Source organism: Ptychodera flava, chromosome 21 (assembly GCF_041260155.1).
Source record: "Ptychodera flava strain L36383 chromosome 21, AS_Pfla_20210202, whole genome shotgun sequence".
Taxonomy (NCBI): Eukaryota; Metazoa; Hemichordata; class Enteropneusta; family Ptychoderidae; genus Ptychodera; species Ptychodera flava.
Genome location: NC_091948.1, coordinates 27443337 through 27469842, shown reverse-complemented (window position 1 = coordinate 27469842; position 26506 = coordinate 27443337). Strand labels below are relative to the sequence as shown.

Genomic DNA, 26506 nt, shown 5'->3' with positions numbered 1-26506 from the left:
ACTGTATTTTTTTCACAAATATAAAGATGTGAGGGCACTTTAGCGTCCTTCATCTTATACAAGAATTTTCTTTCCTATTTCTGTTAGGTAAGTGTTGAAATGAAGTAATACTCATTTACAATCTGGACTCATATCTCGACAAGATGAATGGTTCAAAATTTGAATATCTTTGTTGTATTATCACTGCAATAATTTAGTTATTTAGTCTTTAATGTGGCATATTATTGCACCATCCTGAAAAAGATATCTGCTGTATTCAACTTTTTTGAACAAAAAACAGTTCTACCCAATCAATATGAGGATAGGTATGACCATATTGATGTCGCTGGATCTCTGTAGACAGAACTGGGCATAGCAGCATCAAGCTATGATGTTATCATAAAAATTTCCCCAAAACAATGGTTTGCATTTGCTTGCATTTCACTTACTTGCTCTGTGAGTTGTACATTGCAGTAAGATCCCCTTCATTCTCCTCACTGATAGGCTGACTGTGAACAAACGTGCCAAAATGGATAGCAATATTAGCTTTGCCTTGGCAAACAGAAAACAGGCATGCCAAAAGAGAAGGACCTTTTCCATTACAAAGAAGGGGATAGGGGCAGGGAGAGGAGAGGGACATGCTCGGAGTCTGAGGAAGATGACATGCACAGTACCTGAGATGCAAAGACATGCAGTGATACTGTGGGTACAGATCAACAGTGCAAGTTTCGTAAATGGTCCTGTGGATTCTGTCATCACCTTGATGGCTTTTTATTTAAAAAAATTCTACCTTCCGTTTGTAAAAATGATGCCAACCGACTGAAAAAAATGTGACTGATTTCTTTTCTGTATTAAACGGATATACTGGTGTACACAGTTTCCTTTCTGCTGTTGGAATTGTCTTACTAGAAAGTGTGAAAAATATGGCCATATTTGTATTGTAAAGTCAAAATATTCCACTGCAATTTTTCTAACGAATAAAATATGAACAAGCTTGAACATGCTTCATTGTAGTTTTACTGATTGTCTTGGTTATCTTTTTTGGCTGGTCACAGTACAACAGTACAATGCTGAAACAAGCACTGTGCTTGAATTGGTTAAGAAAAAAAAATCATTATTACTTTCTCAAAATATGGACCGCGCTGGTCCATCTAGGTCTAAAAAAACATTTGGGATTAAAACAATAATTTCCTTGCATTCAGCATTGCTGTACAACCAACCACAAAAGATTCAAATCAGGATAATCTATGACCAAATACCCCCACCCCCCATTTTTCAATTGATTCATCCTGTTCACCCATTTCCCAGTAGAAAGGTCATCATTGACAATAGGTTTGGGCCAGACCATTGTGGTAAAAGGGTTAAAATGTTGTGGTTTTTTCTTCAGGAAGTCATCAATTTTGACACGGAAGAGTAGAATTTTGCCATCTCTTGTGATAAAGAATCCATATTCTTTGATTTCTGAATTTTTACTTCTTTTTCTGAAGATAGGCGGGCAGAACAGGGAGAAGAGAGATCACCTGCCACATGAACTACTGGAAGGCTGCCTATGCAGGGCAAGAAAGAGTTCTCGTCTTTGGCGACTAGAAAGGAGAAAATAAAACCAATGAAAAGAAATTATATCAAAATTTCCTTTTTTGAATGAAACAAAACAAGGGGTATCTTCTTCTTTTTTTATAATTGGAGGGAGATAAACACAGAACAGAGACAATAATAGGAAAAAATAAACGCAGACAGGGGTAGCGGACGAAAAGGTGAATCAGAAATGATGAAATGAAAGAAACAGAGAAATGATAAAGAGGTATGACTGTTTGTTCATACACAAAGTAAGCAGATAACCTTTCACCCTGATTTCACTTCATCGCAATCATATGACTTATTATTTGATTCATTGGATCATATCAGAGCGATGCATGGGTAGCCAGGTGGTGGGAAAGAGTAAAATTATCAAACAGTACACTGAATATAACATAAAATAAAAACATTAACCACATGGAGAGTGAGTCAGTATTAGCCTTTTAAGTTGGGTGCACTGTTTTCCTTTTATATTTAACAGGTTAGATTTGGAAACCGGCACTTTGCTACAACATTATCGGTATTAGTGTGGTTAGATTAATCTCAGGAATTTTATCTGATAATTAACTATCATTATTTTCTGGTTGGTTTACAAAACATGGGTCAGTAGCTGAGTGAATCCTGTGAGGTAGAACGTAGTTCTCCCAAGTATGTGACAGTCAATCTTCCGGTCCGTAAAAAGGACCTTATGGAAAGTTGACCATCCTACCACCTTCGGCTTCTTATCCCACTACTGATACATATTTGTTTTACTGGATATCATTTCCGGAGGAAGCGGTTCTTATTTCTACAGAATAATTTACGATTATATACTCAATGTGATACACATTGTGTGGCTCTTTTGGGCGGGGGGAGGGGGATATCGGGGGTATAAGCTATGCTCAGTGCAAGTGCATTCAGGGGTACGTCATTCAAAGCCGATATTGATTTCCATGCAGAGTAATAGATAAAAGACAATATATGGAACAATACAGCAAAGTAAAAAGTAATTTTGCTGTTTCAAAATTAAAGCTCTATTGTCTCGAACGAACATACTTTCTTTCACACCGAATGTCTTATATTTGGTTCACTGAATGGCTACAAATGTACCAGATATAAGACGATTGAACTGAACTAAATCATAACAGGAAAAATTAAAAAGTTGGAAATCGCACAGTAAATGCTTGTTGTATGTAAAAAATCCAGAAAAAACTTTAAATGCTGGTTACATGACTTTGGAACATGCTTTATTTTTATTTGTAATAGTCTTTGAGTATACTGCATTGATAGACACAAGGAAACCCTTTCTTTCTGTTTAAAAACTGCATGGTGGCATTCGGATTTACTTTTACAGAACATAAATCTTTGAACTAGTATTGTGACTAATTTACTGGGCTGCTTTTGAAAATATCCGAGACAATACAGCTTTGAGATGATAAATTATGATAAAAGAGTTGATAGATATTTCAAAAGGAGTGATTATGAGAGCAATGAAATTAAGATTATCACTTCCAAGGTGGCATTTATGGTATCAAACAAACAACAAAAACCTGTAGCAATATATTCAAAACTCCCAGCATAGTCAGTCATGGACAGTTTCTTTGTGATTTGTTTCAAGTTTTCTTGAACAAGGACCGTAGTGTCCAGTAATTTTGTTTTCCTTGCAATGTCAATAATTACTTTTCTATACTGGTTGTGTTTTTCTTGTCATTTGCTTTTTCATATGCAGCTCTTTCAAAGAAAGTCCACATATAGTTGAATGATACATAAAACAGACATATTGGCAGGGAGAACCCTATGTGCTACAGTAATTTGTGTTGATCAAAGTAAATATCTCACTTTCTCTGCTCATTCATACACAAACAAGTTTCTTTCACTACTGTTATGTTGTCGTTGTCGGTCTCCGTCCATCTACACCTCCGAAAATCAATTCAACTGAAGATTGTCTTCTCACATACAAATGAACACTCATGCATTTGAATGTTAACATTCTTAATGTTAAGAGACATGGCTGCAGTCAAAAAGACAATGCTAAACGTCACTTTCACCATTCAATGTCTTTTCTTTGACTGGTTTTCTTTTGGCAATCAGGCATTCAACTCACTATGCACAACAACATAATGAATGAAACTTTCATGTTTGGTGTCTTTAAATTCAAAAGGGCTATGTTTTTCTGAAATCCCGTAGGCTGAAATTGCTTCTTGGAATACATTTAAATTACCGTATCATTCAACCATCATTTCCTATGCAATTTGATGCTGATTACATTAAACTTGACAGTTTTAATGAACAGTGGGATTTAACATCCATATGTTGTCGCACAGCACACCACAGTCAGTCCTTCTTTCATTCTGGCCACCTCAGAAGTGCTTTGATCAACTCTACGTATTGTTTTATTACTTTTAATGAATCTCTACTCTACGCTATGATGCATGGAGGGGAATACAACTGCTGAAATGAAATGCTGCTATTAAACTAACACTACGAGTAAAAAAGGCTTAACTTTGATGCAATGTTTGGATGAGTAGTGGTAGTAACCACACTAACCTCACCCCCAATTTGACCGCAGCTCGATGCCAATGCCAACGCCTAAAAGTCAATTTGTAACAGTAATTGTTACTCAGGGTTATTGGTTAATGTTGCTAATTGATTGTGGTGAGGCTGACTACCACACAGAACATTTCTGTGGTTTCTCTACTGTTTACATATTTTTGCTGTTTTTTTGAATGGTTTTGATTTTAATTGCATAGTGAAGGTTAATGATATCAGAGTGCAGTCACTATTTCCCATAGTATATGTATATTTTGTAACCTCATTGATGGAACTGGAATAAAAATTAAGCTTGCTTGTAAAAAGACAGTCAGAAAGCCAGAGGAGTTTTTGTTTGAGCTTCCATTGTGTATTTCAGAAATTTCAAGCTAAATCACCCCAGTGTGGGTTTGTGATTTGTATAACTTAAACTGAACATTTCAACATAACTTTTTAAAAAAAATGATTTTTTGCTCTCTTAAATGGAAAATTAGCAGTTTTTAATCATTCTTTTTTGAATATTTATTTTCAACTTGCCCCATACTAAAGTGAACAAGATATTTGTAAATTTTGTCTGTAGATTCTGTCAGGCATGTTGAAGAATGTACTGAGATCCAGAAATATTTGCAAAGCAAAGCACGGCACAGTGTAACAGTATAAAGAAGTTAAATAGTTTTTATTATTATGAGGAGAAAAGACACAGAAATTGGCATGGCAGAGGCATAGTAGCGAAGAAGTCGTAAACTACAACACGTCAACAAAGCAGCCAACATCTCAACTAGGACAAAGTCAGTATGCCAGTTCACATAGCTGATGCTAATCTGGTATTGTTTGCAGCACAATGGGCGTTGCCCTCACGACATTGACATTGACGGCAGCAGTGTAACTACAGCTGATTGTTGGATAGGCGTGGTGTTGCTGTACAAGCACATGTGCATTTCCTGTTAAATATTTTCATCCAAGCAGGCTTTGCCACGATTGTGGAGGCTTGCATGACTTTTAAGCTTTTTTTATGATTTCTACGCAATGGTTGACAAACTTTCAGTGAATGGGGGAAAACCCATATTGTGTGGTTTTTAAAAACAGAAAATAATTCACAAAAGCCACCACCGAGAGGAAACTAAAACGACAATATGACAACATAGAGTAGAAGTGTCCTGTACAGAATACAAGTGAGAACAGAAATGTTGATTATGAGAGTAAAACATGATGAACAAAAACAGACAAACAAAGACATACAACTGTACATAGAACTGACAACAGAAAGACGATCATGTAGAATTCACAATACGATAAAGAAAAGGTCTGTTTTGTTTCTCTCCAGAGTTCTGGGCTCTGTCATGGAAAGCTGTCAAAACCTTCCACTGATATGTCATTTCAATATTTCACAGAAATGTAATATTATTGTTTCATCCACCACCCCCCTTGTTGTGTATGATAATGCTGGCCACCATCCAATGATGTTCAGTCAGGGGTAACTGAACTAAACATAGCAACAGCTAGCAGCAATGACCCATCACCTCATATGCCCACAATGCAACAGTAATATCGTACACATATTCTTCCAAACCCAAAAGGGACTGCAACTGTACTGAGCAGGTAAATTACTAATTTCAATGTAAGATGAAAAGACTGTTTGGTTAATAACTCCATTTCAAGATTTTTGTGAACAAAACTTTTTGAGATTTATTTAATTTTTGGGTGAGATCTTTGAACATCTGGTCATTATTCAAAATTCACACAACTATAGATATTTCCATCTATAAACGGGAGGCAAAGTTTCATGTGACAACAAATATGGTGACCGGTTGTCAATTGAAGAAAATCTCACACATGTACTTTGCTTTAACACAGAATGATGTTTGCATTTTTACATCTTAAAATACAGTGTATTTTCCCTCACTTGACTGCCAATGACTGCAAATGTATTTAATTTTTGATCCAGTGTTATACATTTGTTTAAAGTCGCAACAAAATGAACACAAATCACTGAAAAACAATAAATTCTTAACAGGGTAACTATAAGTAGAGGATAATATTTTGTCAACGATCCATTACACAAATACATGATATTTGGCATTCCTATATATGTATCCAATGACATCTTTAATTGTCACAAATCAGTGTAAATTTCTGGTGCAAATGCTGGACGACACGTTAATTCTTTTTATAATGTCAGTAATTTTGTTGTATTGAAACAATTATGTGATTTATGCAAACTATAAACAGAGTTTCTGGTTGACCAATGCTTTTTATTGACACAATATACCATAACACTGGCTTTGTTTGTGCTAGACATGTCGTTGGTTACAAAACAGTAAGGAAGATGTTAGTAAAGTACTGAGATTTTATAGAGAATAAAGCAGAACAAAAGCACTTTTTTCTGAAGTTTTACTAATTTTTAATAAACTACAACTATTTTGTACTCGTTTAAGATACTTTTCTCATTAACTGAGATGGTTAGAATGATTATGATTTCTAACAGATGGGAATTATGGAACATTACAAATAACTTGTGAGTGGTTTGTTTGGGTACTTGCTATAGGGTTAGGGACTTTAAATGTACGATTTAGGGTTAGGGACTTTACATGTACGATACCACAAGGTGTTGTAGCAGACTGTGAACATAAATATAGCAACAGGACAGAACAGTTGTGATTGACTACAACGCCAACAGGTAAACTTTACATGAAAACACAGAAAGAGATCAAGAAAAAGTAAGAACAGCATGGAAGAATTCACACAATAGAAGTGTTAGTATGTTTATCTCTACATATCATTCAGAGTTATGCTCCAGAGAAGATTTCATTACAGGAAAGAAAGATATTTGGAATGGAGTATGGCATATTTGGTTTCAGCGGAACCATTCGGTATGTCAGAGTAAATCAAATAAAAGTTATTTTTGAACCATGGAGGTCTCAAGTAATTTGTGAATATCATTGGATACATGTTGGCTCTTGAATCAGAGCGCTCAGCATTGACCTTGTCCCTTTGAGCTACAATTTGACATTTGTCTCTTATTCATTCCACGACAGTACACATCTAAATATAAATTAATTTTTTTTGAATGACGAAACTTTCAGGAATCACACCACATTTTTTTTCTAAATTTGAGAATCAATTCAGAAAACTCATATTTCATGAACAGCCAAATTGCTTTGAGTGTTATAAGAATAATGATTACTTACCCAAGACTGCTTGTTTTGGCAGGAGATGTGGACAGTTTGCTGGCTGAATAGCTGGATGGTAGGGAGTTCTGTTGCAAAACAAAATAAATTTATTTACATTTTTTATTTTCCTTATTCACTCCACCATTGTAGATACAAGTACATTAATCACGGTTGGTGTAAAGTTAACAATTCTCTCCCTGCTCTCACAAACGTGTATATTAACCTGTAGACCCCTTCACTTTGGTATAATCCTATAGTTCTGAGAAAAAATTGGACCTCTACACAGCAATATGGGGAGGACAGGATGAGATGAACTGCTTGAGGCAACTGCTTCTTCAGTTTTGTTTTGAGATTTGGATCAAATTTTCACTTCTGGTAATGAATATCACTCACTCTAATCAGACAAAATGGCTCCTCCTAGTATTTGATATGAGACAGAATTGACAATACAATGAGTATGCATCTTATACTACTGAAGTTTTTCGGTTTTTACAATTTTACTCTGGTCTTCTTCGCTATACCAAGTCAATTACCAAGTAATTGAGACCACAACTGCTACATAATTTTGAAATTTCCAAACAACGGCAAAACACTGTCTACAACATGATACTGAAGACTTACTCTCTTCTGCTTCAAACCTCAAAAAGTGAAATGCCATGTGCACATACTTGAAATATAGCGATAAAATGTAGATTTGGTCTCAAAGAAAATCTTCAGTTTCTGAATATGACTTTACAGAAGAAATATTGGACAGCTTGATAAAGCATTTCAACAGAATCTACCCATTTTTTCTCAAGAAGGGTTACACTTAATAATACCAGACTGAAGTTAGTTGATGGTACGCTAAATTTTCAGTGAACTTGCTAATTAAACTGTATTCAAAAGTTCCATTTAATAATAGTAATTTCTTCAATGTCCATAAACAATCAAAGCAACTGTTTATTTTAGAAACACTGACCTTGTCAATCATTTTGAACTTGAGATGCTAATACTTCTGAGATATCATAAGTGCAAAAAAGATGTTCACCAAAATAAAATTTGGGGAAAAAAAATGAAATTTAATATCGACTTACACTCTGTCCAGCTTTTATTGGTATGTGTACTGATCTAGGTCGGTCTTTCTGCGTGAATGACAAGGACGACTGAAGAGCTGAAATTTGATCAGATAAAAACATTCTATATTTGTTCGTCTTTTCATGTGATGACATTTTTAACTTTCACTGGAAACAATAATAATACCAGAAAGCTCAATAAATTTTTGGATGTGTTCGGCTGAAATCCCGTTTGCTATGCACATATTTTGCTGACATCATCAGCCGCATTTAGTTTCAACTAGAGAAACTTCATTTTACAGTGGTGAAAAGTTTAAACAAAGCTGACTTTGTCTTGGACAATCGGGCCAAATCTCTATTTTGAAAACAATCCAGTGTTAAGTGACTGGACCAAGGTAAATTTCTGGTAAATTTCTCTAATAAACAGAACAACCTCACAAAAGGAAACGACAGCTAGAAAAAAGTAAAAGACAGACTGATCAATGTGATAAAGAAGGGACACATAGAGGCAAATGCAATGAAGATTTCAATGAAGTATCCTATTAGAGGGAAATATGTTGTTTAGAATGAGAATATTACCAGCTTTGTTTTTTGAAAAAATTGTTGAATGAAGAAAAATACAGTTATTAAATATCAGGTTCACAGGTTGGTAAATATTACTCATATAATGTGAAAGACATAATCACTATAATCATTATCAAGTAATTTTACCAGTATTTTTGTCTGTTTTTAAAATACAATTTTGTGTTCTGCTGCCCAAATCGTGTACACACGTGTCGTACGGCCTGGTGTTCAGCTTGTCAACATAGCCTACCGTATGTGTGTATGATGTTCAGTGTTGTTGTTTATGGCTGAAGTTTGGTCTGTACAAGAATTCATATGTCAAAGACAACACCACATATTGTACACTGTGCTTTGCATTTACAGGGCTAGTACTTTCTTTGGAAACATACTCAGAGACAAAGAGAAGAAAATATACTTGATTTCTGGAATAAAAATAATGAAAATATTATCAAAAGTTACAGTTACTGGCCCTGTAACCTGTTTGGCCCCATTTCCTTGTGAACAGCCCTGCATTATTCATAACAATGGGTTTGGGCAAACCATGGTTGTGCAAGGTTAAAGGTTAAAGTTTAATTTGATGCTGCAGCCCCTTTTGGATGTGTTAGACTGACCTGTCATACTGACTGAATGCTGTTTGTTCATTGACGGGAACTTGTCACGGAAACTTCCCGTGGTCTGTTTCTGCTGCTTTCTTGCGAATTTGGAACACACTCCCATGTTATCCTTGCACGAATTACTGTGAACGTTGATGAGACAAGCTAAAACAAACAAACAAACAAACAAAAAGAAACATGTGATCACTGTTGAAAATGCACTGAGAATACCGCACACAGAGAACCAATACAGATTACTCAGTGTTGTTGTAAATTTGTCTTGTGTTTCACACTGTCATGTAATCATTTAGTGTCTTTGAAATACTCAAATTAAACTGCGTACTATGCACTAGTATGGGTGGCAAAGTACAGGAAAGTGATTTTTACCATCAAATTTCATATACGGTGCTATATGGATAGTTATCTCTAAATCTCTCTCCTGCAGACATAGAGAGACCTTTGAATCTTTAATTATCTGACAAGACTGAGCATCTGCAGATTAAGTTGATCAACACAGCTGTTCTTAAATTAGCAAGAACCAGTTATTTCATAATTCACTGTGCCTTACAGACATTGTGTGAGACGCTGTACATAATGCTCCCTGACACCATAATCTATATTTTCATGAAACTGAGACCTGTTTATACTGGGATTGAAAAAACACTGAATCTGAACTCTAACCACTGTCTGATGTCCACACAATATCTACATTACAATTCTCTCTGTGCTTTATATTTTTAACAGTTCTCATGTTCATAATGCTGAGATAAACAGATTAGTGACAGGAAATTAATTTCTAAAATGCCTGTCTCACCTATAAATTTGATATCAGATTTTTTCCCTATGGTTTGTAGATTTCACAGAAAAACTTGTTCATTTGTGAAACCGTGTTAACTACAGAACAATTATTTCCATTGTCTTGAAAAAAGGGAGCTGTAAATACATATCGCATGTCAGCTTTGTTTAACATTTCACATTCCACATCTCTGAAAATAATGTTAATTTCAGAATTAAATTTCCTGATATGCACTGTTTACATAACATGCACTGTATTGTTTGTTATAGTTTATTGCTGTCCTTCACCCATCAAAGGTAGGGCAAAATAACAAACAATCTCAGAACAATGTTCACACATGGTATCATAGCTAAGGTCATCAGTATTCAAACATGGAAACATGATAAATAAAAGATTTGCAAGGCTGCATTTGAGGGTCAAAAAACAGAAATGCCATGGTCTGTAGGTTTCAGTTATTTACAATCTGCTCACAAAACAACTCTGGTCTGGCATTTTTTAATTAGCATATTGTATTCTTGATCAAATGGTGACACGGCCATTTGACATTTATGTCAATTTAAGTTGTGCATTATTACCTTGGCACTATCATCACATTATATTAAATATAAGAATATGCCATTAAATAATTCCTGACAGCCCACTGCTTCCACACTCTCATGACATCACTGATTCAGAGTGCCCTTAAAGCCGATTAACAGAGTTAATATTTCATTAATGGGACTAGTTTTGCTGCTTCAATCAGATTTCAGTGACCTGACGCAGTCAATTTATGCTAACAAGTGACTACATCAGTCAATATAATACCTTCAGATTAAATGTACGTCAGAAGTTGTGTAAGCCTTATACAACTAAAATTTGGTAAACTCAATAATTTTTGTCAAGGATAGGAATTCTCTACAAGGAATTGGAGTTTCAGAGTTGAGTTGTTGGATGCATATTTCAGTGTTTTCTCCAAGACGCACGATTCCGCTATTCCCCATCTGTTGCACTTGATACACCCTTAAAATTGGTTCAAGGAGCAAAAATCGCCCCTTTGTGATGCCCTTCCTTCCACATACAGTACTTCGCTCCATCACAGTAGTGTCAGTCAAAACAGTGGGGTAATGGAATGTATTTGGAACAGAAAGCTGATTAGAACAACTTTTACTTCCCTCCCCTGTCCAATACAGTAAATAGTGCAATTTGTGAGATAGGGTTTTTGGTGCAAAATAGAGTCAAACCCTCCCTCAGAAATTGTTTGGAAGAGAGTTCCTTAAATCGCTTACTGATATAAAAACAGACATTAAAAATCTCTTTGTCATTACTCAGAACATTGACATCCAAAAGTAAACTGTACATATGCACAACGTCAGATTGATCGTTAATGAGATTAAACGCACGTACGAAGTATTCTTGTGAACTTAATTTATTCACACTAGCTCATACAAAGAAAGAACTGCAGTTGCCTGTCCTGTTTTTCTCTAGGGTCTATGGTCGAGGTAAGAGCACTGTATCGTACTGGTGAAGAGATGCATTGCATGCTGTTGCAGGAGAGCTTATATCAGTGATAATTTTGGACCCCCCCTGATTGTTGCCGAGGGAGCGGCAATCCCCCTGAAAGTGAAACGCTGGAGAAAACCCTGGTGTTTCCATCAGAAGAGCATGTTTAATGGAACTTGTAGAACACATGTACATAGCCCATTGCAGAACTTTAATATATGTGTTGTTTGAATTTTTTTAAAATGTTGAAGTTAAGTTTATCCATTAAAAATAAGTTAGATCCTACTGCATGCCAATGGTGAAACAGTTGCCAACTGGCTTCCTGTCAAGAATTTTCAACTGTGGAAAATTACAAAGCTTTTTCTCTGAGGGGGTACATTTTACAAGGACCAGATAGAATTTACTGGAAAGTATGCAGAATTTTCAACAAGCTTTCAAATCAAATTATCTTTGAAGAGTTTCATTTGACTTGATGTGTCAACTGTTTACGGCCTTAAAGAATCTAAATATCAGATGCACATCTGTTTTATTACTTGATACAAATAAGTATCGTGAACATCTTCTCGTTCATGGAACTGGATCTGTTCAAAGAAGATATTGGGATCACCAAGCTACATTTAGACAAAACTGAATAGGAATACTGTAATTGGCTTACATTAGAATAAGTAATTTGCATGGGAGTCACTATACTATCATCTGAAGAAACAGCTGGTACTAAGATCCCTAGATCATCAGAATCAGTAGTTTGGATTCTTGCTAGCTTGGATTAAAATCACTGGCTAGGATTAAGATCAAGACTTGCATTAGAATCTACAGCTTGTCATTATGTTGACTTGGGATCCTTACCTTCTGTTTGAATCATAACCAAGCTGGAGGAATGATCATCTTGGACTGTGTAAGACTGATTGGCTAATTGGCGGCTCTATCACTGAATTAGTATATTTCAAGCCAATCAGATCTCTGCTTTCTTACCTTGGCACTGCAATGCATCCTTATTGACCAGTGACTTGTCACAATAGTCACATTTCGTTGAGTTGGAAAATGATATTGCCATATACTGGTGAGTTGACTTGTTTTTCCCATCTTTATCCTTGCTCTGTTGAACACAAACCACGATAAAAATTAGCCCTGAAATCAGCATTTGCTGGTATTATTACTCTAGGAGATCACCCTTATTAATATATTCTAAAATAATTGCCTGTACAATGACACAGATCTGTGACAATGCTGAGCTCAGTGATGAAGGAATGCACAAGGCATTTGCGGAGCCAGGGGTTAAAGGTCAGGCAGCCCCACCTTCTAATCAAAGCAACAGACCACAGCTGTGAAAAATCGATACAGCAGAAAAAATGTAATGCAATGAATTTCAGATGAACTCCCCCTATTCATTTCACATAGATTTGTCTGGAATCTTTTACTTTTTGAAACTGCAATGATAGGAAATATTTCTTTAATATGGAAAACTACAGCTCAGTTGTAATTTGCAAAGAATAGGAAGTGAAAGATCTCTCCTGACTTTTTTAAATTTTTATGTTATTGTCCATTTTTGCAAATTATCTTACCTTGCTGCTCCTTGGTCTGGTGCTTGGCATACGGAAAAGACTTAAGGCTTTGCTACCAAGGGATTTCTTCTCAGATTCCCCTTTGGATGATTGCACTAGTTCTGTGAGGGGAAAAAGTTAGTGCACATGAGACAGCGGAGTAGGAAAACTCATCACTCAGTGTTTAGTCTGCGTTACAGTCCTGGCAAAATAATGGCTGATACATGTGGTCTGCAATGTGTTTCCAGGGACTGGAGACAAAACTGAAGCAGTTTTACCCAGAGAGGTAATAGCTGTCAGTTTGAAAACAGTAAAGACACAAGAGATGAAGTCAGGTCCAGGACTGGCAGGAATGATAAAGCTCCCTTTTGGTGAAGTAACAGAACAATCATGATGAGAAAAACAGGTAAAGATTCTGTTTGATGAGATTCATCCAATACATGCGATGTCGTTGTAGACAGAAACATGCCTGCTTCAGAATCTGGCCTCTAGACCTGATAAAACACATACACAATCTATACTGTATCTGTAATTCTTGTAAAAAGACTGCAATGATACATACAATATTCTAACCACATGATCTAGCCTGACTACTCTTGCTGACCGATCAGAAAATGCTTGCTGGCATGTTGCATAAAATACAAACCTTGCTTAGTGGCTACAACCGGCTGCTCTTCATTGTTGTCAAAGTTTCTGGGGTCACTGAGAAACTCTGTGAGTGACATTCGTGCTTTGGTTCTCTTTCTTTGCATGAAGTTTCTGTACAAGTCATCACTGAACACATCTGCAGCTTCCTCCTCCTCTCTTCCTTTGCTCTGCTCCTGACTGGAGGAGACAATACGCGACAAACAAATGAGGCAGCCATTTTGAATTGTGATTCAAGCGACGCTTTTTTTCGTTTCAAGAGTTTTCATTGAGAAAATGATGGCGGCCGATGGGGAGCTGCGATTGCAATGCTGAGGGCGAAAATGCACAGAAATCATGCCAACATGGGAGGAAATGATTAACATTCAGCATTCATGCAATGTGAAATGCAGAAGGGAAAAAATTAAATGAAAATGGCAGCACAACAAAGCACTCATGCAGAGGAAATGCAACTTACTCATGTTGTTTGATTAATTCTTGTAACAGAAGGTGTGTATCTTTAGCAGTTCTGTAAGAACAACCAACACCAGGTCACAAACAGAATTACTCTAAAAAGCACAGAACACGTCCAGCCTACAGATCTAGAAAGTACTTGTTAATGAAGAGACAAAGAGAACACACATCAAAGCTTTGGCAGTTCAAGTTTTCACACCATCACAGATTTTATGTGCCAACTCCACACTACAAAGTGCCCTACTGTGGGAGTAAGTAATTGTTAAAGAGTGGTATGTCTTTCTTTCTTTCTAATTTTGAAGTGAAATTGTCAATACTCTGTCAGTGTTAAATACAATGAATGGGAAATGGCTTGCATGAGATTAATTATAGAGATTAAGAGTGATCAAGAGATCCCAATGGAAATAAGGAAAACCTTTGGAAAAATCCAAGGAGCATGGAACTGTAGATTAGTTGGTTTGTGTTTTGATTGAGTTAGTGGCAATACATACGGTCCCACTGAGCACCATGTTCACACACACAGCACACATCCATACACACACCACACACACATGTTCTAATTGATATAATTTCCCACTCCAAGGTTTCTGGTAATGCAATAGCACTGGCAACTGTGCTGGACATCATCTGATTGAAATCTTCACGGCCACAGCTACTGATGAGACTGTTCTGCTGACCACTGGTTTTGCTGGAGTTATCGCTATGGATACATACCTCTTTTCTTTTCTTGTCTCTGGCTGTGATAGGACACTGTCCTGTCTGTGCCCTGTGGAACACAAAATGAACAGTGGTACAGACCTGCAGACTGGGGAATTTACCTAATAACATAGTAAACTACAGCTGAGCTGTCACAAGCTACACTGTTCTATCACAAACTACTTCTCTCATTTTGCTAAGTAGTGATCTAAACATCTTCTGCAACATGTTTTGGTGTGACGCTTTTGTTTTAATGGCTTAACACCTCCACTACAAGATTTTTGGGGACAACACTAATGTTTTAGATAGTCCACTTAGACGCATGAATAGAGAGAGAACAACGGACGAAAAAAGTACAAAGACATTGCTCTACATGAGTACTACACGTTCTTCCTCACAACATATGAACACATCAATGCCTGTGATCTCAATAAAAGCGTTTTTTCATTCACATGAAGGTCAATTTACAAAAACTTTCCAAATATTTCATCATCACTTCTCATGCTCTAACACCCTTTAAAGGATATGAATTGATGCACAAAATCAACTCTAAGTTGAAGTGACCTCTGACCCTGATTTATAGACTCACCGTGGTCGCCATCTTTCAACATGTGAAGGGCACCAACTGACACAGCCTTCTGGATGGGTTTATGCAGTGGTTGCTGTGGCAACAGGACGTCACCGGCAGAGTCCATGGAACTCTGACTCAGGCTGCGTCGTCTGCCATCCAGTTCCTTAAATGATGCAAAAACGAGGAAAAAATTATTAAGCTGATGATCTAAAGAAGCTAAGCTAATATGCCACTTAATCTTTCTCGAAATGTTCACCAAATATACAAGCACAGGCAACGCAAAGCAGTATCTGATTACATATAACTTGAAATGTTTTTGAGGATTAACTGGAAGACTTTCCACAAAAAATAATAAATTTTGCCAGTCTGAATGCAAGATCATTGATACTGGAAAACATCTTGAAGGACAAGTGGCAGATAAAAATTGAACAAGAATGAGATCAGCCAGTTCTATATACTTTTTTCTCGTGGTGGACATTCCTTAAATCTTTCAAGGGACTCCCCAGAGAGTAGCTAGGGATTAATGTCTCTACTTTCAAGCAACAAATCGAGATGGGAGACTTTTAAACAAAATAGTAATGGAAAATTAATTCTTTCAGTGACAATCCCGATGACTGCATTCCTTCCCTGAAAAGCTCAAATGCCAATCCAGACAGACTCTACCTTTACAAAACCCTAGAAAACTACATAAATCATATGCACAACACACAATTCAAAATGAAATCTAAAAATAAAATTGTAAAATGACAATCAGCACAAGCACACTTCCGTTCATCAGAATGGCTACCATAAAACTTCTAAACATAGTACCCTCATATCATTTCTACAATTTTTTTATTTCTCTTACTGATAATAAATGAGTCAAAATTTTCTGATTGAACAACATACTGAAACCAGTCCAGTGAATTTCTTTGAAAGCGAAAATATTTTAAGTAATTCCCTGGTGTCTATGTCGGTAAATGCATAGTTTGCTGAATGTAAACATCAGTGTAATACCCAGAGGTGAATTAAGTAAATTTGACAGACATGAGTTTGTCTAAAAAAAACATCTGTTTACAGTGGCTTAATTCCTCCACCGTAGGCTCAAATATATTACTCTGTTCTCAGCTAAAATTTTTCTGTCAGTTGTGAGATTGCAATTTCAAAGAAAGAACTACAACTGCTTCAGAGTTTCTCTCTGTTTACTTCATTGTGACATTGGAGATATCGGTGATAAAAGGCTATCATTGCTTGGTAGAAGCATGGATGCACATCACATTTTGCCCTCATGAGGGGGATTTTACACAGACCCCCCAACACATCTCATCAGCAAACACGTGGCTGTCATGACCCATATTTTTCATTCCTGTCAATGGTAAGGTTATTAAGCCTTAAAAAAATTATGACAGATTGAAAATCCTCGGTTACTATCAGCACTTGCTCCTTATTGAACAAAACAACATAACCAACTGTTCAATGACACTTTCTAATTCACTGGGAGAATCTTTGCATAGTTTCATGTGCTATGGTATGATCATTCATGATCTGCATACAGATCATATTGATAAGATCCATACAATATTACATAACTGTTTCCAGTCTAGCTCAAAATCGAATGGTTCCTTGATATTATCTTCGAATTCTTTAGTTACCGTGGGCAAATACATTGCTGGAATTTTTTGCAAATGTGCTTTGGCAGAGAAAAATCAACATGACACAGAATTTCAGACTTGCCACCAGGATTTGGCAAATTTGTGACGTATCAGACAAGCATGTGTGTATCTTTTGCAAGTTATATTTTTGCAGCCAAGAAGGGAAATATCTGGAAGGGAATGCACAAATGATGAAACAAGTCACCTTGTCTCAATGGGTCTTCGATGTAAAACACAACGAAAACAGAGACACCAGCACCAAGACTCATGCAGCCACAGGACTCATGCTGGGTTCAAAGGTCACCTGGGTTCACAAGGTCACAGTTCCATCAGAGTGGCAGACTGACAGCAAGGGTCAGTCAACAGACAGTAGAGTTTTCTGCTCCACTGTCTGTGGTCCGTCCAAACACACAGAAAAAATATGCAAATGATGTCTTTTTTTAAACGTTGACAGTTGTGAAATGAAAAACAGCTTGAGATAATTTCAGGTTTTAAAAGTCATCGATGTCAAATCCATACAGCAATCCATGTCATCCGGTGTTATTGGATCTTCGTTAAAAATATTACAACATGAGTTTCAGGCAGGAAAATGTTTTATTTAGAGTACACCATATTGAGAAACATCCAATCAATTTCACATTAAAGCTATTAATGCTTTTGTTTTGACAGATTCTACACATGGTTTTTGCATGAAGTGGCCTAACCAGATGTCATGACTCCTACGCTATTGGCATATTTCAGTCCTAGAAAGATTACCCAAATTTGTCCACAATTTACGAATTTAAATCCACTGTTTACATGTTTCAACCAAACCTGATCCAGTACATTTTTTGGAAAAAGCTCGTTTCTTAACACAAGATAAAAGAATTCATGTCTCCAGACCACAGGTATTATGTGGTAATGGGCTGTTTGCGGTTGTAGGTTTGTTGTTAAATATGGCTGCAACAACAGACATTGCTGCCAGAAATGCAACACATTTTGTCAGTGTTGCATGTGTAGCTATTGCGGGAGCTTGCAGTCTGAGCTGTATAATAATATGTCCTAGTGTTCATCATAACATTTGCAGTCAGCTATGAAGTTTTTTTAGCCATTATTGCATATGTAATTTCCTAAACTGTAGTCTAAATTTGCCAGCAAATATTTATATTTGCATATGAATTTGAGAAGGATGACTTCATTTATGACAGCCCTATTACATCCCACATCCTACAGTAAATTAGGTGAAAAAGATATCATACAACTACATATATATGATTGTAATACTCACAGCGATGTCACTATCTGACAAACCAGCCACTTCATAACCAACATCTGTCAGTGACCGTACAGAAGCCTGACTGGATGGCCTATCCAATGGTGATGGCTGGTCAGAAGAACCGTTTCCTAGAAAACAAACAGTACATACGTAAGGTCAGATATAAACATTTTCATAACTGGTTTTCTTTTTGCAAGAATTTTGTTCAGTAATCCTTTCACTTCTGTAAAATACAGAATTCATCCCATCTAGTATGATCAGTGACCTAGTACGTATTTGACAGATTCTACTTCACTCAAATATTACACTGACCTGAAATAACTTGTAAACCAATACAAAAGGTAAATGTACGTATTCAGTTTCTTACTCACAACATACAAAACTGAGAGTCACCAGAAATCATTAGTGACAGGAAAGCCTGCGACAACAGCCATTCTCATTAATTCGACCTTCAATTACGATATCATTTCATTTAGTTAATGACAGTGAGTTGTTGCTAAGCGAACAGGTTATCATAATTAATCCTCTGTAGACATAAAACATTGTGAGGTTACCAAAATGTCACAGACAAAGGCTGTTGTTTTCTCAATGAGTGTTCACAATTTGAATCTTCAATTTATGTGTGACTGGTTTTTCACACATAAGTAAAATTATTACTCTCTCTCTCACACACGCACACACAGATACACACACAGATACACACACACACACACACACACACACACACACACATACATACCTGGTACACATTCATACATTCATGAACTAGAGTAAGTAATATTTGACACATACTACAGCATAATTTCTTTAAATGAATAGCAATGTTATTTTTCCATTTCACTGAATTTATTAATAACCCAATTTTCTTTATAATCATACAATAAAATATATAAAAAACACTTATGTATGTACACGATGAGGCCGCCTGAAATTTTTCATTTTCATTTTCAGTTTACACAGCATTGCTTGTAACAGGGTGGAATAATTTCAGTTGAAAACATGGCCTATTTTGCATGGCGGATAAAACCCTAGGGCTACCCTGTCAAGGCTATTCTGTGTTATCATCACTTTCCTGACAACAGTAGATTGGAAAGACTCTCTCTCTGAAATTAGGCCAAAATGGAACAAAGGAAATGTTGTCAAAAGACTCTTTTGCGATCATTTTCCTGTTGTCAATTTGCATTTTTTACTTTATTGTACCACAATCGGAAAATATTGGATTTCATCATCGCCAGTTCTCAATAGAAGGTGGTTTGTCTTACAGCGTATCCATAGAATAACCATCTGCTGGTACCGATTTCAATGCGAATTTGGGGTGAAAATAGAACAGAGAAGTATACATGAAGCTGAATTTTGATCAGTCTGGCTGTATGAATGACTCATAGCAAACATCTTCATAAAACAGGACAAAGAAATAAAACGTTCAGAGGCAAAAGGAAGGCACACAGCACCATGAATGACATTTTAAACTCGCCACATTTTCATGCAAATGTCATGAACTCAACATTCAGAGTGAAGAGGGAAAAACCTCAAACTGCGAACAGATGTCGAGCTGAAAACCTCAATACTCTCTGTACAAATTTAGCATCTGAGAATGTCATTTTTTGAAAACCCCACTGGGATTCAATTTTTTTGCAACCTTTGCTTAAGGCAAATACACAATTCAAAATGGAGTCTTACTCGGTGAACTTTGACACACGAAGACTTCAGAGAGGTAATTACAACATTTTGGAATCAAGCAGCAGCAGGGGAACAGCCAAATGCGTCATCCTTACACCTTGTGCTGTGGTGATTTAACAAGTGTAAAGGAATAAAAGTGATGGGTGGATTGGCAAATTGAAGAAATTACACAGAATTTATCATAGCTGTATATCATCCTGTACTTGATACGGTTGTGATCTGTGTCAGATACACCGCCTTCAAGAAACACAGGAACCTCTTCACAAATATACAGGGCGTGTATTCAGTAACATCAAGCCAATTTTAGATTCCCATACTTCAATCAAAAGGACATACGTGGTACATAAAAGAAACTGAAAACAATGGGGATTTCTGAAAGCTTAATCAGTGCGAGTTCATATTCTTGAATTGATAATTACACTGGTAAGGTTTTCAGAAATAGGAGACTGTTTTCTTTTCTCAAAAACTGAAGTAAATCACCAGGCTAGGGCCAAATTTATGCAATAGGATTGCTTTGTGTGTTTGTGAGATGAATGTTCATGCTGACAAATGTGCATTACATGTAAGTACATGGTACATTTTAATAATGAGCTACACTGTCACTGATCCTTTCTGAAGGCCTAATAGCAGGCAGATTCACCTACCAGCTGAGCCGTGAAGGTCTTTTAGGGATACAGACTGGCGTAGTAACGTACATCATCTCTTTACCGTCATGTAGATGATACCTAACCCTTTGACCCCAGACCTAATCGTCATGGCAACACGATAATATGTGGGTACAGTTTTACCTAGTGCATGTAATCCCTTGTTGACGGAAAGCTATTCTCAAACTATGAATTTCAATTCTATTAATAAACTTGCACTGGCTGCCACATAGACTGTGTACTGAACTCTATCTGATTCCAAGCCTTATTGTTCCCAGTTTCAATAAAATATTAACAGTAAAAATATAAATAATGGAAAGGAAAGTGAAAAAAAAATTGGTAACATTATTGTTAATAGAATATGACCAAATGGCAATTGTTATGATGGGTCAGTGTTGCCTTACCATTGACAGGTGTACAATAAATGTACTTGGCTATATCTAAGGCTCCATAATAACGGTGGGCTAGAATGTACATAGCCAGTAACAAAACCAATCCTATCAGAGCAGCTGGAATGAAGCCTGCAAAGAGGTTGTCCAGGAACCCTTCCATTGGAAGGAAAGCATCATTCCATGAGAGAGACTGTGGATAGTGTCTCGGGGCACAGTCTCACTGCTTGCTCCATTATCATGACGACCGGATGAGCGTACGAGGAAGACGGGTTTATTGTTGACGGTGAATCCAAACAAAACACAGGCACGGTGGAGCACAGCAACAATCTATGTTAGGAAATACAGGTAGACTACACCCTGATGGTTGATGCGAACAGATGCTTTCTTATACAGCTTGCCAGTGATAAATGATGGCTAACAAACACGGCAGAATCACCAAGGCTGCTTGATGTGATCACCAGTGAGTAGCAGCTACATGTATTCTCATCAGGGCAGCCTTTCCCAACACTGTATCTGCAGGGACTGTCGGCTCAGCTGAGTCTTCCTAATGGATCACACATACATAATAATCAAACACGTACACACGCGCGACTGCCAGCCAGGCGTACGACACTGGCATTTACATTGTGAGAGGGACATACCATTGTGAAACTGTAGGGGGTGGCAGGTTTTACTGAAGGAGGGGATAGATGACACCATTTCACAGATGTAAGATCAGCTGGCACACATTGATATAAAACAACCCCCTCATTTCACTGACATCAGTTCGACAAACCAACTTAATGTGAAAGTGAAATTAAGAGTCTCTGGAAGCATGAGTGAAATGCTGCATGTCTATATTTTTTCCTGAAGTGAACCATGCCACAGTTAGGATTCCCCACTGCGTATTACTGATATAAAATACAATGGAATGTTCTGATGGAGATGTCAGCTTTACTGAATCCATAGAATATCGTATTTCCAAGTGAATTCTTATAGCAAACTTAACTGCCAGCCACTACAGCATGGAAAATAGTTCTGCCTCACAATAATTGTCTTCAAAACAAAAACATGCTGAGTCTTTCCATAAATTTCTGTTTTCTTGATTAAATCACGGCATTACTGGCGAAATAACAACCAGAATGATCAATTCCAAAGGTATGCATGTTATGATCAGTTTATCTCATAAGATCAAGGAATTCCATAATGCAAATTAGGTAGCCAGGAGGTTGAAAATGTCACTATGTTCTTGTCCGTAAGAGAAAGCTGCCATGCTTGACAATCAATCAATAGTCTGCCAAGTGTGTCCTTGGTGAAATTCACATATGTACTTGCTTGACTGAACATTGTACAAACGCTTTTCTTCTATGAGACATGAGAAATATACAGCATGTTTTTAGTTTGTAAAATCTCAACAGATAATCTATTGAAGATGTGCAACGATACCTCACACTTAAAAATTTCATTCAACATGGGAGGAAGAAACACACTACATCAAAATCTACCGGGAAATTATTCAAGACTGAAGAAAACATAGTTGATGCTTGTGTTAATTGTGTATTACCACGGCACAGCTCTGTTTACTATGTAATACCTAAATGCGGTACCTATGATACCTAAATATGGTATCATATGCATGCCGTTACCTGTATGTACTGATGTGGGAAATACTCTGACAAAATTTTGATTTTTGGGTCCTTGTTTATTACTGCAGCTTACTCTGCAGCTTGTGGTCAGATTCCTTGACCTGTAATCTTCACCGTTTCACAAATAACATTGAGGGTAGTAATAAGGAAATATATAACAATTCCTGTGAGCTAATTTTCAAAAATCAAGTTACAATTTTGGACAAATATTTACTTTCAGATATTAACAAATGGAACCAGGGGATTGTTTCCTTTAATTTAATAAGAAAGACAACCCAAGAGAAGCACAATAAATCCATAGGGGAGATCCTTTGACCAATTGTTCTACAGGTATACAGGAAAGATGATGATCAATATAGAATACGAAAAGGTTCAGTAGCAAAAAGACACGGGTGCCATATCAAGTAATACCGCCTTCCACTTAAAGACAGGATCAGGTTTTTCACCCATGGTGATGACATTTTCAAAATCTGAATTAATGTTCGGCTCAGAGCAGATTAAGGGAATTGGAGTGTGGTTGCCATGGCAACACATCTGCCTTTTGTGTCTCATTTCAAAATTTGATGTGGCAGAGATGTAGGTTTAGTGAAGTTCTCACTGATTATGAAAAATGCATACACACTGTGAGAACACGGCAGTGAAAGGAAAAGGATTGGGTTAAGCATTGTGGTACTTATGAGATAGTTTATGGAGTTGTCCATCTTTTTATTGTAAACTCTGGGTCTCAAAACTTTCATTATCATATGACCTATGACCCATGACCCCATGATTGTTGTGAATGTTATGAGTTACCATGACCCCAATAATTGTTGTGAATGATATGAGTTATTTTGCTTTTTAAAAACCAACATTCCTCATTAAAAGACATATTTTGGCATACAACGCGAAATATTGTAATTGTAAACCACAGTCCACTGCCTCGGTCTTTTGATACTACCTTATGCTGGTACATGTAATTTCAAAGCCAAAGTATCACAGTAAGCTTATCAGTTGTTAGATGTCAATATGCTAATTACACAACTTTTTCATACTTTCACCTTAACCTAAATTGTTAACGCAAGTCTTTCCTGACTGCAAACATCATTTAACTTTCAAAGATCTTCCAGATCAAAAATATCATGCAAAACTCAATAAAAAATTTGAAAAAAGGAAAATGAACATCAACATCAACAAATTTCTTTTGAAAAATTGGGCAAATCTCTTCTCAAAAAATATGACTTTTGTGAAGATGTGAGAGATGTCTGTTTCCATCATTGTTTTTGTTCTGAGTCACTGCATACATAATGAAATGATTAATGATGTCACAACTTCTTGTGAGTCCATCCGGTTTGACAACATCGCCCCCAAGTAACTGTTATTAAAATGAAATATGTCACATGGGACAGGAAGACAGACAGATGTTTACAAACTAGCTTTGCCATTATCAAAGAACTTAGTTTTTGTTTTGATCATTTCATCTGCATCTCATGATGGAAATGACACCAAAGTCTGCGTCATACGTCGCTTTGGCCGGGATTGTGTGTGTTTTGAATGGTTGCTACACAACAAACCAACAAACAGAGCCACTGACAGCACCTTCCAAGAAGTATACCCCCTATAAAGCAGATATCACAACCAACAATTACATTTGTTTTTGTTGGAATTGTAATTTCTTTTGATTTGTGTTTACTAGCATTAAGAAAATATTATGAACCATACTCATCATGACATTACTTTCATAGTGAGATATAAAACGGTTTTCAACAGATCACATTTAGTAGTTTGGCAGACACTGACTGTCTTTCACATCTTTGAAGTATGATCTATATTACCATACATCTAAGAATGAGTTGAAAGGATGAAGAATATTGACTACAGTTGAAGGTTTATTTCTAAAGATAGAATCATTATGTTATATCAGCTGCTCCACACACATGTTCAGACAGATTTTGTTACTTCAATGACAGCGTCTATTGATCACATCCCTACATACATGTATACGATTTCTGCGGTTGTCCTTGTAATATTTGTCATAACTGAGTACCATTTTTAGCTCATATTTGGTTTTACATATAAATACCAAAAAGAGTTTATATTTGTTCATTCTTTCAAACATTTCCACGTGAACAAATTTTTTTAACCCTTTTACCGTAATGGTTTGAACCAACCCCATTGTTTTCTACAGTAAAGTTGGACCTCTAGAGAGGGAAAAGGGTGGGGTTGGCAGATGTGAAAGGGTTAAATTAAATTTTTTTCATAATCATGACAGAACTGCAAAATCATTTGGAATTAGCCTTAGTAAAAGATAAATAACACTTTTTCAGGTTTACAAATTGTGCCTCACCTGCTTTCCCAGCAAAACTTGTCAACACATTTTATCAAGCATGTCAAAAGAGTTGATACATTTTACACGTGCAAAATTACAGTGATATTTGTACATGTCATTTCTCAACTTTCTTGCGTTTGGTGAAAATGAAAGCACAGAATTCAGAAGCTGTTGAGCAAGTGGTTTAATGGCAAATATCCAGTCCTTTTTAGTCAGTGACATTGTCTGGAGTAAACTCTGCAATTGCGAAAACCCATCCAAAGTGTCAATAATCAAGAATTTGGTTGAAGAAGTCTGAAATTATAAAAAACATATGACAGCTCTTGACATCAAGGTCTTTTGACAAGACAGAAATGTCAAGTGATCTACTCAGTACTTAAAATCAATGGAAAAATCTCTTCATTTGATTCTTTTTCAGTGTCATTTTATGAATTTGCATAATACTGACAACTGTTCGGATTTCACTTTATCAAATAACGCTGTTCATGGTTACAGGTTTGTTACTAAATATAGCTGTACGCGCGCGACATCAGACACACAGCTTGAAATGCGGACAAATTTTATCAATGTTGCATACCATACATGGCCGTTTTGGCAGCTTGTACTCTGAGTCGTGAATATGCCTTTTAGTATTCATTGTTACAATAGCAGTCACCTACTAAGATGTGTTTTCGTCGTTTTTGCATGCGTAATGTTCAAAAGCGTAATCTAAAAATGTGGACAAATATTTATTTTTGCATATTAATGAGAACAGTGACATAAACTGTAAACAGCCCTATTGAAATATTTCAGATATGATTTCATTATGTCCCTTTTTCATTGTAAAAGAGGTTAATATATTATTCCAGGACAAAAAGACTTACTGAAATTATTTCTTTATGACCTGCATTTTATCACAGATCGGTAAAATATAATACAATATGAGTGAAAATCTAGGTAATTACTCCAATGCACACAGCAGGCTAAATTCTGCTTCAATCTAAAATTAGGTATTTCAAGCTTGGGTTGATTCCTAATAATTATGCTGTATCATCATTAATGTGTAAAAATATATCCTTCCCCAAAAAATTTACGTGACTTTTGGAAATGAAGCATACAAAGCTGGTCAAAATGGTGCCTTATTACCATTAGTATTATGATGGAAACCTTAAAAAGTTACATTGTTGGCGTGTTGACCACAAGCAGTAGCAACAGACACAGAGACACACAGACACAGGAATAAAAAAACACATTTCATCCATCTTTTTGTAAGCAACAGCAGCTAATGCAGCACAGGTAACATTAACACTAGCCTTAGTGACAAACCAATTGCAACTGCCCTGGTCTACTTTTTGTGAATGAAAAAATTTTTT

At 36.4% G+C, this 26506-nt stretch overlaps 1 protein-coding gene across 17 annotated transcripts in view; it reads right to left on the bottom strand.

The window, feature by feature from the left end:
* Positions 1-26506, bottom strand: part of LOC139121890 (rho guanine nucleotide exchange factor 18-like) — a 143551-nt gene that overhangs the window by 13867 nt on the left and 103178 nt on the right. For 8 of the 17 annotated variants that reach the window (XM_070687168.1, XM_070687162.1, XM_070687160.1 and 5 more), the window contains 13 exons: positions 18521-18636; positions 15641-15785; positions 15070-15121; positions 14360-14410; positions 13904-14082; positions 13279-13379; positions 12689-12812; positions 9460-9606; positions 8306-8382; positions 7251-7318; positions 4081-4122; positions 1500-1562; positions 429-488 (listed from right to left, as the gene is read on the bottom strand). In XM_070687168.1, coding sequence (XP_070543269.1) covers positions 429-488; positions 1500-1562; positions 4081-4122; positions 7251-7318; positions 8306-8382; positions 9460-9606; positions 12689-12812; positions 13279-13379; positions 13904-14082; positions 14360-14410; positions 15070-15121; positions 15641-15785; positions 18521-18636 — 1225 coding nt within the window. The remainder of the gene's footprint in view (positions 1-428; positions 489-1499; positions 1563-4080; positions 4123-7250; positions 7319-8305; positions 8383-9459; positions 9607-12688; positions 12813-13278; positions 13380-13903; positions 14083-14359; positions 14411-15069; positions 15122-15640; positions 15786-18520; positions 18637-26506) is intronic. The other 9 variants (XM_070687176.1, XM_070687166.1, XM_070687178.1 and 6 more) reach the window with 7 other exon arrangements.